The sequence below is a fragment of the Microtus pennsylvanicus genome, chromosome 20 (genome assembly GCF_037038515.1).
Source record: "Microtus pennsylvanicus isolate mMicPen1 chromosome 20, mMicPen1.hap1, whole genome shotgun sequence".
NCBI classification, from domain to species: domain Eukaryota; kingdom Metazoa; phylum Chordata; class Mammalia; order Rodentia; family Cricetidae; genus Microtus; species Microtus pennsylvanicus.
In genome coordinates this window covers 16,342,355-16,359,232 of record NC_134598.1, presented here as the reverse complement: position 1 = coordinate 16,359,232, position 16,878 = coordinate 16,342,355, and the positions used below count along the sequence as shown (strand labels likewise).

At 42.9% G+C, this 16,878-nt stretch overlaps 2 protein-coding genes across 6 annotated transcripts in view; one reads left to right on the top strand and one right to left on the bottom strand.

Moving 5' to 3' along the window:
* The first annotated feature begins 2,421 nt into the window (after positions 1-2,421).
* On the top strand, positions 2,422-14,126 carry Krr1 (KRR1 small subunit processome component). The gene is made up of 10 exons (XM_075954022.1): positions 2,422-2,559; positions 5,283-5,455; positions 7,104-7,238; positions 7,461-7,586; positions 7,668-7,751; positions 8,880-8,936; positions 9,759-9,929; positions 12,522-12,599; positions 12,680-12,773; positions 13,595-14,126. The coding sequence occupies exons 1-10, from the start codon at positions 2,478-2,480 to the stop codon at positions 13,735-13,737; spliced, it is 1,143 nt and encodes a 380-aa protein (XP_075810137.1). The 5' UTR covers positions 2,422-2,477; the 3' UTR covers positions 13,738-14,126.
* Positions 14,127-14,408: 282 nt separating this feature from the next.
* Positions 14,409-16,878, bottom strand: part of Glipr1 (GLI pathogenesis related 1) — a 41,431-nt gene continuing 38,961 nt past the window's right edge. For 4 of the 5 annotated variants that reach the window (XM_075954025.1, XM_075954023.1, XM_075954026.1 and 1 more), the window contains one exon: positions 14,409-14,760. In XM_075954025.1, coding sequence (XP_075810140.1) covers positions 14,573-14,760 — 188 coding nt within the window. In that variant the 3' untranslated portion in view covers positions 14,409-14,572. The remainder of the gene's footprint in view (positions 14,761-16,878) is intronic. The other variant, XM_075954027.1, reaches the window with a different exon arrangement.

Here is a 16,878-nt window from a genome sequence, read left to right as displayed (position 1 = left end):
TTTGTTTATCTATTTAGACAGTGTTTCTCTGTGCAACAGCCCTGGCTGTCCTGGAAATCTGTAGACCAAGCTGGCCTCAAACTCACAAAGTTCTGCCTCTCGCCTGCCTCCGCCTCCTGAGTGCTGGGATTTAAGGCATGTGCCACCACTGTCCAGCCAGAAGTGATTTTTCATTGTGACGTCTGTACACTGTCCCAGTAGTAATGAAGTTGAGAGTCCTGCGTGAAACAGCCATTCGTGTGGATTCTCATAATTAATAAGTATGTATTTACATATGAAAAGAATTGTAAGAGTCTAAAATGGTGAGGATGAGATAGTTGGCTGCCCCTGAGAAAAACAGATGTAGTTAAAGCTCGAGTTCAAGGGCTTATTACTGCAGAATTCTTTCTTGCGAGGGAATGGTCAGCTTCATTGTTCTATCCAGTCCTTAACTTATTGTGTAAAGCCTGCTCACTACCATACAGGTAAACTTCACCTAAGGATCACAGAAACGTCTCAGGAAGTGTGTGGCTATATATGGGCACTTTGGCCCAGTTAGGTTGCCTATTAATAATTTTTTTATCGAGTGATCTATATCTTTTTATTCATTCCAAGCCAAGAATATTAGCCAAATCAGTGTGATGAAAATATCTTCTCAAATTTCATATCATTAATTTTATGACATGGTTTCTTTGATATAAATTTCCTTTGGGTGCTTGTTTGGTTTTTGAAACAGGATCTCCCTGTGTCGCTCAGGCTGGCCTGGAAATCACTGTGTAGACCAGGTTGGCCTCAAACATGAGGTGTTCCTCCTGGCTCAGCCTATCAAGTACTGGGACTGTAGGCCACTATGGTGAGCAGCATATAACCTTTCAAATTATTGATTTAATATTTTACAATGAACGAGTAACAGACTCACTAAAATTTAGTTGAAAAATTACACAGGACATGTGGATGCCATCAATCTGATAACCACTATGAATTTCTAACCTTCTAAGTTGACCTCAGATGACTTTGTGGTATTTATTGAAACCGTTCCTGTGCTTTCAATGCTTAAATAGTTCTCGGAAGAAGAAGCTTTCAGGAAAGGAACCCAGACCAACATCCCCACGTGTGAAAAGCACAGTTGAGGGGGGCTCCGAGTTCAGACTCATTCAAACACATGCTACGTGCTGTTATGCTTGATTCTTAAAACTAGTTGAACACATTTCAGTGGGTCATGTTCTAAGGGCTTACATTATAAGGCATCAGTCTGTATACAGAAAATTTCATTCAAATTTGTTTAAAACATAGTCTAAGCCAATGGTTCTCAACCTTCTGGTTGCTGCAACCCTTTAATAAAACAGTTCTTCATGTTGTGGTAACCCCCCAACCATAAAATAATTTTCTGTGCTATTTCCTAACTGTAATTTTGCCACTGTATAAATCATAATGTAAATATCAGTGTTTTCCGATGGTCTTAGGGACCCCTGTGAAAAGGTTGTTTGATCCCCTAAAGGGATTGTGGCCCACAGATTGAGAAACACTTGTCTGAAGCAGTTTCACTAAACATATGTCTGCACTCTTCTTTAAGTTACTGTAGAAAAGCGTAGTTAATTTTTATTTTAATTGGACTGAAAATATGTATGTATTGAGGAAAACGTTCTGTTAATTTTATGTAAAGGCTTCTCCATTTACTTTTATAATACTTATTATCATATCTAATATCATCAAGTTAGTATAGTTCTACATTTAATCATATTATTTTCATCAAGGACAAAAAGAAATGTGTAACATAAGTTTTATAGCCTTCGTCGGGCGGTGGTGGCGCAGGCCTTTAATCCCAATGTCCTGGAATCAGAGGCAGACACATCATTGTGACTTTGAGGCCAGCCAGGTGTACATAACAAGTTCCAGGCCAGCGGAGGCTATATAGTGAAAGACCATGTCGTGTAAAACCAAAATAAATAAATCCATGTTGAAAAGTCACGTAAAATCAATCTGGGAAGTGAGAGCCACACAATAATCCTCCTCAAATAAGAACCTTTCTGTTTTGTCTTGAGACAGGCCCCTCTGCGTAGCCCTGGAACTCGCTTTGTAGGTCAGGCTGGCCTCGAATTTACGGAGATCAACCTGCCTCTGCTTCCCAAATGCTGGGATTAAAAGTGTGCGCCTTTAATCTTTCTGTCTCTGTCTCTCCTTCTTAACTCCCTCCTCTCCCTTCTCTCCTCTCTCCCTAGAAAGAAGTTCCTAGCCTGTTGCTACAAGCTGCTACGATGTAGAGCTTGGTCCTACAGAACTACAATTCCCAGCATGCTGTGGACCACCGCGGTTGCAGTGCACCCTGGGAAGGAAGTGTACCGCTCTTTTCCCCCCACGCCACTGGCTACGCGCGCATGTGCGCTGAGACTACGCAGACCTCGCCGGGATTCTCCGGAACTCATTTTGTATCTTAGACGTAGTAGCCGGCGGAATTAGAGAACAGTTGTACTTCCGGTACCGCCGGAAGCAATTTTGCGATGGCAACTTCTGCGGACGAGCCTGGGAAAGCGGCTCGAAAAAGTGACTCTCAAAAGCCGAAGCAGAAGCGCGAGAACCAAGGTGAGACAGTGTGAGAAGCGAAGCCTGGAGCTGGTGGATATTAAAGCAGTCGTCTTTTTGTTTTCTTAGCTGTGGACGTGGGTTAGCTCCTTTAGACTGTGACTGCTCTCAGTTGGGATTGCTGATAATTGGGGGGTGTGGACTGCGCCGGCCACGTGTTTCTAACCCAGTGCTTTTAGGGGCACCCCTGACAAGGAGAGCTGATGTGCATTCTGTCTCCGGTAAAAACACGGGGGTTAGGAAATTGTGGAAGGTAGCCGGGCGGCGATGGCGTACGCTTTTTTTCCCCCCTGCACTCAGGAGGCAGAGGCAGACGGATCTCTGTGAGTTCGAGGGCAGCCTGGTCTACAGCGTGAGTTCTAGGACAGCTAGGACTGTTACACGGAGAAACCCTGTCTCCAACAAACAAAAAAGATCTAAAGAAATCGTGAAAAGCGAGGCAGTATTTTGTAGCGCTCTGCGCAGAGGCAATTAGGAGGATACGAATCGGAATCAGGTGGGATCAATAATCCTATGTACAGTGAGCGCTGATGACGGAGTGAGGAGGACGTTAAAAGGTGGGGGCTGAGCGAGCTGGGAAGTTTGTCAGAACTTTTATTGTTAAATTACTAGAGGACACAGCTCAGTCTTTAGCTTTGACTGGTAGTTTAATTTTTGATGCCCGAGTGTGGTTACTCTCTTGCGTTGTTATTTTTTTTAATCTACCTTCAATATGAAAATAGATCCTAAAGAAATGTATTTAAAACGTTTTTTTTTTAATTGTTACGTTTTAAAACTAAGTACGTAAAGCACGACAGGGACTATAGGCATCCGTAAAAGATGAAACCAACGCTTGAGGAACCGACAGACTTTTAGGAAGAGTTCACGTTTTCCACGCGTCAGTCATAGGGGATATTTTCCTTCTTGGTACCCGGAGTGACTAGTCTGACTCGTTCGAGCTTGCTGTTACCTTTCTCCAGCCGTTATCGTTATCATTTTCAACACAGTGCTTTGGTTTTGCCTCAGCAGAATGAAAGGAAACTCGTATGCCTGCAGCGTCTTAGCTTCTCCTTGGATATTAACCAAGGTGATGTTTGCAGGTGTGATTTTTTTGTTTTCTTTTTCGCTGTTGCATAATATTGCCTTATATGAAACACCTTTCAATTCTCCCGTTGATGGACATTTGGGTTCTGCCCACTCTTTGCTATTGTAAACACCTTTGTGCACGTCCTCTGGGAATGCCCAAGGATTTCTGTAAGGAACGTAGGATTGGAAACTGAGTTGCAGGGTGTGTTCAGGTTATGCTAACACTGCTACAGGGAGCTGGGCCAGGTTTTTTCTTTAAGGGAAGGTTTATTTAGGCACACTGTGAGGATATAGTCAGCCATGGTGAGGAAGCTCTGCCAGTATGGCTCACTCACAGGTAAGATTTTGATGGCAGCAAATTTACAGTAATTTTATCATTTCAGTCTTGAAAATGCACTGTTTTGAAGGTAAGAGATTGTATCTGGTTGTTTTTAATTGGGCATCCCTGTTGAAGTCGCACCGTTTCACAGGTTTTGGGGCTATTTATGCTTCCTCTGTTGTGCAAACCTCCTCCATTTCTTTTGCCCTTCTGTGCTTTGGTGCGTGCCCATTTCCCATGGACTGACTGGTAGCGTTTGGCGTGTTTAAATGGAACACGGACGCACACATACATTTTACCAGTTCTTGTAGCTTTTAGTTCACATTTTAAAAAAGAAGCTACAGGAGAATGGATGGTCTGTGAGGGCTTGTTCTTAGGATTTCAAACGAAAAATAGCAAAGTGGGTGTGAGGAGAAACGCGGAAAGCAAATTTTCCTAACTGGGGCTGATAACGTGGGCCAAAGACCAGCTCTTCAGGCTCAGTGGTTTACAGAGTGCCAGATGAGATCGTTTAAGTAGAGGTTTCTGGCCCTCACCCAGAGATTGTGATTATGTGTCTCAATGGAGCCCCAGACAGCACTTCCCGTGAACTCACGCACGTGTGCTGGTGCTGCAAGTTCACGTTGATGGTGTCTTTGAGTCAGTGTGTAGCTATTAGATTGGAGTGGTTTTTAAAGATCTGAGAGAGGGAGTTCTAAGATGTCATGTGGGACTCTCTGGAGGCATTTTTATTTAGTTATCAGTGTGCGAGGCTATTTCAGCTTTTGGCCCTTTGGGTCTGGTAGTCATTTTGGATTGAATATCTTCATAAAGTAGAAAAAATAATAGTGGTTCTTTTATTCAAAAAATGTGTGTTGAAAGCTCTTTGGAAAACTTAGTTCTATCACAGTGATTGTTAATTGATGGTATACACCAGAATCCACTTTTAAAACATTTACACACACACACACGCAATCTACATAGACGGGTGCATGCAGATATTGTATACCAGGAAAGTCAGATTATTAAAATGATAGAGGGGTGTTTGAACCATAATCCAGTGCAGTAGAAGTGCCGTATTTGCTGTCTACTGATACATCCCAGTTAGAGTGGATACAAGAAAGGGTGCCCCTGTCCATGAAGAATTTGTTCTGATGAAGCAACTGCAGTGTGTTCACATGGTCTGATGTGGTGTGATGATGATATGATAATGATGGTAGAGTCGTGGTCATGATGTTGAATAATGTGAAAGCTGGAGGGGAAGACATGGAGGCGTGTATGGGGGGCTTATGAAGATGTGCACAGAATATGCACTCAGTGTCTGAAGGACCATTATGATGTGGAATTCTTTCTTCTGCAGATGAGGTGGAACTCCTCACTGTCCCTGATGGTTGGAAGGAACCGGCTTTCTCCAAAGAGGACAATCCCAGAGGGCTCTTGGAGGAAAGCAGCTTTGCGACCTTGTTCCCGAAATACAGAGAGGCTTACCTGAAGGAGTGCTGGCCTCTGGTGCAGAAAGCCTTGAACGAGCATGTAAGCAGACTTTAAACGTTCTTTTGAGATTTTGGTCTTGCCTTTGCCTTTACTTTTTGGTTTTTCAAAACAGGGTTTCTCTGTGTAATACTTAGCCCTAGCTGTCCTGGAACTCGCTCTGTAGACTAGGCTGGCTTGGAACTCAGAGATCTGCCTGCCCTGTCTCTTTTTTTTGGTTTTTGTTTGTTTGTTTTTTTTGTTTTGTTTTTTTTTGAGACAGGGTTTCTCTGTGGCTTTGGAGCCTGTCCTGGAACTAGCTCTGTAGACCAGGCTGGTCTCGAACTCACAGAGATCCGCCTGCCTCTGCCTCCTGAGTGCTGGGATTAAAGGCGTGCGCCACCATCGCCCGGCTGCCTCTGTCTCTTGAGTGCTAGAATTAAAGGCGTGCACTACTACAGTTCAGCCTGTCTTTACTTTTTATGAAATTTGCATGTGCTGGTGGATTTTGGTTTCAGAGATGCTGACATATCTGGTTAGTTTGAGTTTTTTTGTATTTAAAAGAACCAAGGCAAACTTTATTCTTAGAGTTTATTTTTTGAAAAAAAAAAAAAAAACCTTTGTAACTTTCTTATTTCTTTTTATTTTATGTGCATTGGTGTTCTTTTGCCTGCTTGTATGTTGTATGAGGGTGTCATATCTTAGAGTTAGACAGTTGTGAGCTATCATGTGGGTGCTGGGAATTGAGCCCTGGTCCACTAGAAGAACAATCTCTCCAGCCACCTACAGTTCATTTTTAATTTTGTGCATAATAAAGTGAGAAATTCCTATAATTTTCATAATGTAGAGGTGTCTCAGACTGTCTGAAGTCACCCGTGACTTCTAGAATTCCAAATGCCTTTTCCAGGTGGTAATGGTTACCGTGTACTTGGCCAGGTTGAGCCAGGCCATGTGTCAAGTTTAATGTTAAACAAGAACTGCTGATACCCCAGTGTTTCCCTATTTTTTTCCTGCTGACAAATCTCTACAGCGGTAGTGTTGAGATATTCACTGATGACCATGATTGAGGATTCCTCTGAATGTGTCACAAGTCCGCAAAGAGCATTTTGCTTTGTTCTGTTCAACTGTAGTTCTTGGGGCTGCAGAGATAGCTCAGTTGGTAAAATGCTTGGCAGTCAAGTGCTAGGACCAGAAGAGTTCTATCCCCGGAACCCTTGTAAACAGCCAGGCAAGGAGACAGAACCCATGAGCAGCCATGCTAACTTAGTTGGGGGGCTTTAGGCAGGGTCTGGGGAGCAGCACAGGGAGTTGAGCTCTGGGCTCTACGTGCTGTCTATGTGAACGTGCACACTCCCTCCTCTCATGCTCCCATGCGCACAGAGGAAATTATTTACTGAACATCTGGTTATTGCTGTTGAGATCTTCTTTACTGCTGCCTGCTTCTCTGTAACCTGTGATTTGTTTTGTATTTAGTCCCTTAATAATGTAGAAAGAAATTTGAAAGGAAAATCCTTTCTCAGTCTTGGTTCCAATTGCGTTGGTTTCTTATCTCTTGTCAAATGTGAAATTAATCCAGATCTCATTAATTGCCCAGCGTCTTCGTAAGTGGAAGTTGAAAATTTGTTAGTTAGCTCAAAGGCGGAGCGATTGGTAGGTGGGTGGGCGTGGCCCTGTAACCATCTAAAAGCGAACCCTTCCCTCCTCCTTGTAGCATGTTAAAGCCACGCTGGACTTGATCGAGGGTAGCATGACCGTGTGTACGACCAGGAAGACTTTTGACCCGTACATCATCGTCAGGGCCAGAGACCTCATAAAGCTCCTGGCGAGGAGTGTTTCCTTTGAACAGGTGTGTGTGCACAGCTAGCTTGGAGAGCTCCTGGCCAGTGAGAGGCAGTGCCTGGGAGGAAACGGGGGTGGGGGGGGTGCTTGTTCAGCAGCCTGGAGTACCCTGTCTTCCCGCCCTCTCTCGCCCTCCCTCAACTTTCATGTTTGTGCTTAGATTTTATTAGCCCGGGCTTATAGAAAGAATAAGAACAATGTTGATGCAGTTTTTTTTTTCTCCTGAAAGGCAGTACGGATACTTCAGGATGATGTTGCCTGTGACATCATTAAAATCGGTTCTCTGGTGAGAAATAAAGAGAGATTTGTGAAAAGAAGACAGCGCCTTATCGGTCCCAAAGGATCTACACTGAAGGTACTTGTCATCAGTGGAGCGGGAGCATCTCTGTAATTGACTTCTCTGTGCACTGAGCTTGAATTTCCTGTTTTGATGCAGGCGTTGGAACTCCTAACAAACTGTTACGTCATGGTGCAGGGGAATACTGTTTCAGCCATTGGGCCTTTCAGTGGCCTGAAGGAGGTGAGGACTAGGACCTAATATTTTCACCAGACAAAAATGAAATAACTTGGTAGTAATATAATTGTTCCTTGGGTGATAATCATTTTGTATTTTTGGAATGTGCTTTGATTTCTCATTTGTAAGTTGTACACCACTTCACTCCTGGAGTCTAAAGTGTTTGGGGGAAGCCTTTGACAGCTGTGGAGACATCCATTCTGAGTTAGGTCTGTGCATCTTCAGCCGCCCCGTTAGAAGATTTTAAAGGTAGTTCCCATCTGAGTAGCTCATGTGGGCGTATCTGAAGCACTGAGCAGAGGCCTTGATTTGTAGTGACGTATGCAGCCAGTAGAGGTCAGACTCTGAAAACTTCCTTCAAGCCATGCTTTCTTTAGTTTTAGTGTTTTCATGAATGTTTTCTATAACTTGTCAAATGTTTCGAGAATACCCTTGGAGCACATCTTTCTGTCAGGTCTTCATATTGTTTTGAGCTGGAGCTAGCTGTTCAGCTGTTTCCCTCTTGGGGCTCTTTAGTAGTAATTCTGTTTGCCTCTCAAATTGCTGACTCTTTTCTAATGGAGCAGTAATATATCAGATATTTCACAGTTTTAAAAGGTTTTGAAAATTTTACATAATTATTAAAAGTAGATCTGAGATATAGTTTTATCTCCATTTTGCAGAAATAAAGATGAAATGGGAATATTAATTGACTTTTACATGATGTGGCAGACCCAGGATGATGATGATCAAATGTCATCAAATCATCAACTATTTTGCAGAGCAGGCAATCAAACCTAAGGCCTTGTGCACCACAGGCAAGCACTCTTCTCCTGAGCTATAGCTCCTGTTCCAGGATTTGAACCCTCCTTACCTTTTGACTCTAAATCCAGCCCTTTTCCTTTAAAGCACTACCTCTGGGGTCCTGGCTGTTGTGTTAGTTGTTTACTATATGGTCACAGTAATGAAACATCTTTTTGATTGAGACGGTTGACTCCTGATATTAGAGGTCTAGAAGCCACTCAGCACAATTGAGAAGCTATATCCAGTGTCGTGATTAGTCCCTGACCCATAGGATGTTTTACAGTAAGTTAGTCCTTCTATCCAGTTTATTGAAATCTTTGTGACTGCTTCATTTTCCTTTGTAAATTTCAGGTTCGAAAAGTCGTCCTTGATACCATGAAGAACATCCATCCAATTTATAATATTAAAGTGAGTGCTAATTGTACATCATTAATTAATGATTGTCAGGCTTGACTGCATAAACTGCTTTTGAAAATGAAGCATTCTATGAAAATATAATATGCACAGATAGGGCAAAGCTATTTCGGGTGATTTGGGGGTAGAATTCACCCCACCCTTTGGTGCTTGTATAGCCCTTGTACAAACTAGGGAAGGAGATACTGTCCTTTACTGTAGTGCTCTGATGCATTGAAAATAAGCCTCTCAGAACTGACCGTAGGTGATGGCAGTCACATGCTATGTATCTTTGTCTAAGTGTGGGCTCTCGGGTTGCATTAAGGCTTCCTTTGGGATTTAGTGTTGGCATCGTTGCCCCCTTTGGGAGAGGCCTGTCCTGCTCCTGTGTGCTGTGTCACCGATGGGGCCGGCACGCTGCTGTAGCACAGCGGTCTGCGGTGAGAGCCTGTGGGGAGTGCACTTAAATGTGAAGTTGGAAAAGTCACTAAGATTGGGGTAAAAGTTAAACTTTCCATTACTGGACTTTTCCCCATGCTCCCTCAGTTACTCCTGAAGCATCTTGACTGCAGGAAGCCCCGCTAATTAAGACTTCTGTTATCAAGTTGAACTTCAATGAAATGCTGGCAGGGAAGCTAAGCTTCATTTTCATGTTTACACTCAATCCAGATCAATTTCTGATGTTTGGCCAGCTGTGCAGGTTTAAAGTAGACATCCTTGCCATTGGTTCATTCTCCTGAACACACCAGGAGCTCCTCCTTTCTTTTCAGAAGCAGTGTGTTAACAAACGTATGAGTTTTAAAATTTTAAATTTTATTTATATGTATGTGCCTAAAGACCTTGATGATTAAACGGGAGTTGGCCAAAGATTCCGAGTTACGAACCCAGAGTTGGGAAAGATTTTTGCCACAGTTCAAGCACAAAAATGTGAACAAACGCAGGGAACCGAAGAAGAAGAGTGTTAAGAAGGAGTACACACCATTCCCTCCTCCGCAGCCGGAGAGTCAGGTGAGTGTTGTGGTAAATGCCAGGACAGACGAAACTGACCTGGTTTTGGGCATGTTACTGAGAGTGTAGGTTGGGAGTAGGTGTGCAGGCGTCAGGACGTGAGAACTTGACAGCAAGGGTCTGGGGAGCGATCATCACCTGTGGTAAACTGTTGGGGGCGGTGTCAGGCAGCCAGTGTTCTGTATGTAAAAGGAGCCCAGGGAGTTAACGTTTTGTGACCATGTACTGAATCATTTTAGAAGTCCTAACACTCATCCATTTGCTTCTAAGTTATGGATTCCTTCACTTTTTACCTTCTCTCTGGTTCTTTACGCTCATGGCCAGGACTTCTGTTCCTTTCTTCCCCATCTCTTTTTCATGCGCCTTTGTCTTTCAGCCACACCCTTTCAGCAAAACCCAAAATCTTAAAGTTTAGGCCAAAAAATTAAAGTGGAGAAAAGTCCTATTTTTGGGTTAAAGTCACTAAGAATTCGTGTCTCCAAGCTCTCTCGGCCTGTGTGGCTATCCTTTGTGTCTCTCTCCAGCTCCCTCCGACACCAGGCAAACACAAACACTGACATTTTACGGACAACAATGTTTGAGGCCATCAGAAAAGAATGATCCCCCATCAGTCCTTTCTTCCTGCTTGGATTTTATTTCTACTTAACCTGGAATTTTGTTTCTTTATTCCTTCCCTCTTTGCCTGTACCGTAAAATATCCAGTCTTTACTAGGTTGTTTCTGATAGGAACATCTTCCGTTCCTTACAGTCCTCTGTTGTTTCCAGGGAAAGTCTAAAGGCCAGGGGTGGGAGAGGTAGTAGAGAGAGTGAAGATTATGGTGAGAAAATGGGAATGCCAGGCAGGGGCATCTCCTCTGGGAAAGGAGGAAAGTGCGACCAGATGGGAGATTGGAGCGGGGGTGGGGTGCCAGTGTGCCATGCTGTGACTTCTACGACTTTGTGGGAAGTCCTGACATTAGGAATTATGATGCCTCTGACTTTTCTCCCTTTTAAAGAGCGCTTTGGTTCTTTAAGATCTGTGCTTCCATGTGAACTGTAGGCTTGCTTTTTCCATCTGTGAAGTATACTAACTGCATTGACTCCATAGGTTGCTGTGGGTAGCGTGGGCGTTCATCAGTACTGACACCTTGAATCTATTAACAGCGAAGAGGCTTTCATCTTCTGTATTTGTTTCTTTCATTAGTGTTTTATCATTTTCATTGCAGAGGTCTTTCTTAACTTTCTAGTTCTGTACGAACATGTGTGCTCTAACGAGTAAGATTGCTTCCAGTCTTGCTGGTCATGTTTTCCAGGACAGCCATGAATGTAGCCCACTGCATTTGTAGATGAGTCATGGTGTAATATGAAAAGATTGGACACCCTTGAACTTAGCAAATTGTTATTGGGGCGTAGAAAACCTAATGGCTTTGTGTGATCTTTTCCCAAATGCATTCATCAGTTCTAATACTGGTGTATTAGAGTCCTTAGCTTTTTCTACATAGTTACATCTGTAAACAGGTCATTTGATTTCCTGTTTGCTTTTTTTCTTACCCAATTGCTGTGGCTACAGCCTCTGGTGCTATGCTGAATAAAAGTATTCAGAGTGGACATCTTTAGTTCTTGATCTTATAGAACATTCTTTAAGTTTTCCATTGTGATGCTGACTCTGGGTCTCTCATTTATAGCGTTTATGTTGAATTTTATTAACTCCTTTCACTGTATCATTGAGGTGACTATGGATTTTGTGTTTGATTCTGCTTCGGTGTTAGCATGTATTGATTTGTGAAGAACTGTCTCTGCAAATTTTGATTTACTGTCCGTTCTTTTATCTGTACCCCTGCAGAGTAGGAACATTCTCTCCCCTTGCTCAGTAGAGAAGATATGTTTTTCTTGGGCTGCTGTTATGGGCTTTTTAATATTATAATACTTTGTCTCTTGGTGATACCCCATGTATTCATGCTCATTCGCCACAAAACAGTGAATCCACCTGTTACTTTGACTCTCTGAAGAGGGAAAGGCCCGGCACCTCCATTTTTCTGGCTTAGAAGTTTTGAAACAGCAGTGCCTCCTTGGACCTGTCCTCATACCTTTCTGTGACTGTGAGCAGTGTATTTTATCTGATGTGTTCGTGGGTCGGTGTCCTCGTGGAGCTGTTAACGAGGGTTAAACCTCAAGAATTAAGACAGTGACTTTGTGTTCCTTCTCTTCTTCCCTTTGAGAGCAGGGTCTAGCCCTGTCGCCGTGGCTGGCCTTGAGTTCCATCCGCTTACCTTAGCCTCTCTGGGTACTACAACTGATGGTCTGCTCAGTCTCACCTGGCTTGAATCCTCATGGCTTCTGTCCGTTTTAAGTTCCACCCCTCTGCCCTGAACCTGTCTGATCCCATTTTCTGAAACCCTGACTTTGGTCCTGAGTTAATGCGCTTGTGTTTCATGAACAGCAGCTTCTGTCCTATCTCCATGCTTGTATTAGCCTCAGCGCACACTTCCCTCCTATGTGACCAGCTAATTAGAGTGCTGATTCCACACTGTTAGCCCAGGACGCCGTGGCTTCTTAGGAAAGCACCTTCATCTGCATTATTTCTGGTCTAACTGTGAACCCCGTCTCTGATAGATTGATAAAGAGTTGGCTAGCGGCGAGTACTTTCTGAAGGCGAAACAGAAGAAGCGGCAGAAGATGGAAGCGATCAAGGTGAGGCTCCGCGGGTCGCTCACAGCATCCCCAGCAGTTTGGTACCACTTGTGTTTACTAACGTGTTTCCCCTGGTGTAGGCCAAGCAAGCAGAAGCTCTTACCAAGAGGCAGGAGGAAAGAAACAAGGCGTTCATTCCACCTAAAGAAAAGCCGGCTGTGAAGCCAAAGGAAGGTAAGTAACTAGATGCATGTCCATCTCACACACCTAGGCAAAGTGGTGCGTAATCAGGGCTTTTATAATCTAGGGGTGCTGCGTGTAGGTCCCCGCAGCCTCTGCCCTGGGCTGTAAAGATGTAAATTGAGAGCTGTCTGTTGCCTCTATGAGGACAGCTGCCAGGCCGCAGGCCTTTGCCAGCTGTGGCTTGGAAGCTGATATCTGTGTTAGCTCGCACTTCACCTTAGCTTAAAAGCAAAGCCACAGGAAGACTCGATCAGGTATCTGGCCTCATTCTGTTCATTTTCTTTGCCTCTGGTGACACTTGTCAGAGCGACCCTCCAAAGGCAGCATTCTTCTTTAAAGTAAGTTTCAGTAATTATAATTACTACTACAGTAATACAGTTGCATCAGAGTGGAGGTCTAAAATGTCTGTACCTCCAGTGACTGGTACATTTTGTCTTTCGATTCTCTCGTGGTTGGAAAACTGGAAACTACCTTTATAAAAAGAAAGTTGCACCCTTTTAAAATTGCTTTCTGTATTTAGTTCAGCCTTTTGACACCAGTGCTACAGTTCGGCCTGTTAAGATCACCAGGTTCTCTCACATAAAATCATGTTAAATAAAATATGCCTTGTTAAAATTACTGAAGCTAGAAGGACTATACTGAATACTTTTTATGGAAGCAATTCTAAATTATTTTGTGTGCAATATAGAAAATATAATCTTGCCATTTTATCTGTATGATTTGTTTTCTCAAAGTTCTTAGACGAGTCTCTTAAGATGATCTCTTAATTATAAAGAAATAATTTGACATTTGCATATTTTAAAATTTTGCAGCTCCTGCTGAAACAAAGATTGATGTGGCGGCCATTAAGGAGAAGGTTAAGAAAGCAAAGGGCAAGAAACTGGGAGCTCTTACAGCAGAGGAGGTTAAGCTTAAGATGGAGGCCGACGAAAAGAAACAGAAGAGAAAAAAGTAACACTGGAAAAAACCCTGGAACTGAACTTTGAAAGGCGTTTCCTTTTGTAAAGGATTTTGAGACGGCTTTCTCTGCCTTACCTGGCCGTGGTCATGTTCAAGGACAGTCTTTGTAAATACGTTCATATGTATTCTAAAGTTTCTGCCAGACGATAAGTACCCATGTACATTGTGCCCAGTCAGTCCAGACATTTTAGGAATACCTCTTTTATATAGATTTTTTGAACAAGATTATTGATCAAATCCAATGTCTTTTGCCATTGGTTAGTCTTTATAAACATACCCAAAGCATTTGGTTTTGAGGAAAATAATTGCAAGATTTCCACTGCTACTGGCAACTATTTTGGCTTCTTTCTGTAATTTTATCCAGGATAAAACAACCCACAAACAGCCAAGGCTCTAAATCAAATCTCTCACTTTTAACTCTGAGCCAGAAAAATGTCTATGGGTGTCTAATCTGCATGTGCCCACAGAGGCCAGGCCCTCCACAAGAGCAGCAGGTGTTTTTACCTCTGAGCCAATAGGGCGATGGGACTTAGAGTTACCAAAGATGTAGTCTGCAAATCTGAACCCCAGGGAATTTGTTTCTTGCTGAAAGCCTACCTGTGGCAACCTAGACAGTCCTTATTCATAAAGAAGAGTTTAACCTCTTTGTACATTTAGGAAACTAAGTGGTTCTTCTAAGGCTTTATTGAAACATTTTTCTCAAATGTTTTACAATAGCCACTTAATAAGTTGCCTGCCACCGATGGCATTAGTAGTCCAAAAGAACTAAATTAGGGTATTTGTGCTTTACCAAAATGGTAATTATAACAGACAGTAAGAGAAGGACTGCCTTAACAATGAGGAAGAGAGATGTGTATCTGTTCCGTAGATATATGGGCCTTCCTGGGTAGTCGCCAGAATAGTAACCTGTGAAACAGAGTGTGCTTTAGTTTCTCATGTGCTGACCCAGTCCACAGCGCCCAGTCAAACAGTTTAAAGTTTGCATACTTACGTGAGACACCGTCTCTTCGTGGGTTAACTGTAAAAGCAGAATTAAAAGGTTAGGTTTTGATTTACATCTTTACAACCATGAACTTGATATGGCTTTAATTACAGTGATGGTGGTGGTTTGAAAGAGGGTGGCATGCATAGAAGGTGTGGCTTTGCTGGAGGAAGTGTGTCTCTGTGGGGGTGATAGGGGAAGTCCTTCTGTTACGTGTTGCTTTCATTGGTTAATAAGGAAGCCGCTTTGGCCTGTGATAGGGCAGAGTAGGCTAGGAGGGAAAACTAAATTGAACACTTGGGGAAAGCAGGTGGAGTCACTGAGATGCCATGTAGCTGCTACAAAAGAAGACAGACACCCGAGAGCCTCGTGAGTTAATTTAAGACGTAAGAGCTAGCTAGGAATACGCTAGAGTCATTGGCCAAGCACTGTTGCAAATAATACAATTTCTGTGCGGTTATTTTGGGTCTCGGCCAACAGTAGGAGTGGGCTTTGAGGTTTCCTATGCTGAAGCTACTCCCGGTGTCATAGACCATTTCCTGTTGCCTTCTGGTCAAGATGGAGCTTAGCACCATGTCTGCTTATATGCCACCACGCTCCACACCAATGGACTGAACCTCCGAAACTGTAAGTGAGCCACCCAAATCAAATCTTTCTTATAGAGTTGCTGTGGTCATGGTGTCCTTTCACAACAATAGAAACCCTAAGACTGATTGTCAGAGATCAAGTTTTTGCTATTAATTCAACTTATTCAGTTCATATAAAAAGACTGAAAAAATATGTGAATTTTTGTGTTCTACCACAGTTAATGGAAAAAATATTTACTATGCCACAGCCACCAGATGAATCTTATTTTGGGCTATGGTTGAAACTAAAGGTTAAAGCATGTTTTGTTTTAAATAATGCAATTAAAGTTACTTCCTAAGCCCCTCCCCAAGAAGAACGATAGATCCTGTTTATGATCCACTGCAGTGGGCCATCTGACTTAGAGAAAGAGACATGACTGACTTTTGCTGAGCTCCAGATTTTTATACTCAGCACTGGGAAAGTAAAGTGCCCTAATTGCTTTGGCATTCTAGAAGCTTTCCTCTACATGGACTGCTATTAAATGCCTGGATGGAACCATCTGGAATTTGTTAGGGCACTCGCCATCACCTTTCCCTCCCTGGCCATCGTACCTGAACCACCACTACCCTAACATCTCCTGACAGCTGTACCCAGGAACTTGCTGAGCGCTTGTTCTAGTTCTTCCCTGTGCATGTGCAGAGTTGTAGGTCTACTTTCAACTCCAGAAACAAACGGACATCCGTGCCCTGGCTAAGACCACCTGATGCGCGACAAGCATGTCCAGGCATTCACACAGTAGTCTCGCATAATGAATGGTAAACAGTGGATTTTAGTTCCTCATCTAATACTATAATATGTCCATTAGGTTAAATAAGAGCTCTCATCTAACAGTTTTTACCCCCTAAAACCTCGCTGTAAAAGGTGGGGTGGTTTTTCTTTTTTCCAGTTGGAAACACTCTTATTCAGTATTGGTACAGAAAAAGTGGAGTGCTTCCAAACAGGCCAACATTTCCATTTAAAAAAGTGTAGAAATTAAACTTTGTAAATAGATGAGTGACAGCCTAGAGGTTAAATCATCTAAAGTAAATGGTCTTGTATGTACCATGCAAGTTTGTCTCTCTCTCTTGAGCCCAGGGATTTTTGTGGTTGGACTACAGGCCTAATCTGTTTTATCAACCTTAGACACTGTCTCCAGTTAGAGCTCTAGAAGCTCTGACATCCTTTGACAACAATAGCGTTTCCGTAGGGTGGCAGATATGGAGATAGAGGGCGTGTGGTCATTCAGTGAGCTATCAGGTGGTGGTGTCATTTTCCTCTTGAGGAGATGGGTACAGACAGAGTGACGGTCAGGGTCGCAGAGGTAGAACTGTACATTATTAAACTGGCACTTTTACCACCTTGGTTCTGAGAAGAACTTAACTGCACATAGGTGCATGTTACTAAGTTTCCTGGTGAGGCTGCTGCTATGTATGAGTAAGATAATAATAATAATAATAATACATTAGGAGAAAAATGGGTTAGGTGCGTATTTCATACCTGAAAATTTTAGTGTTTAAATGGGGGAAAAGGGGGGCAATTTACCAAAAT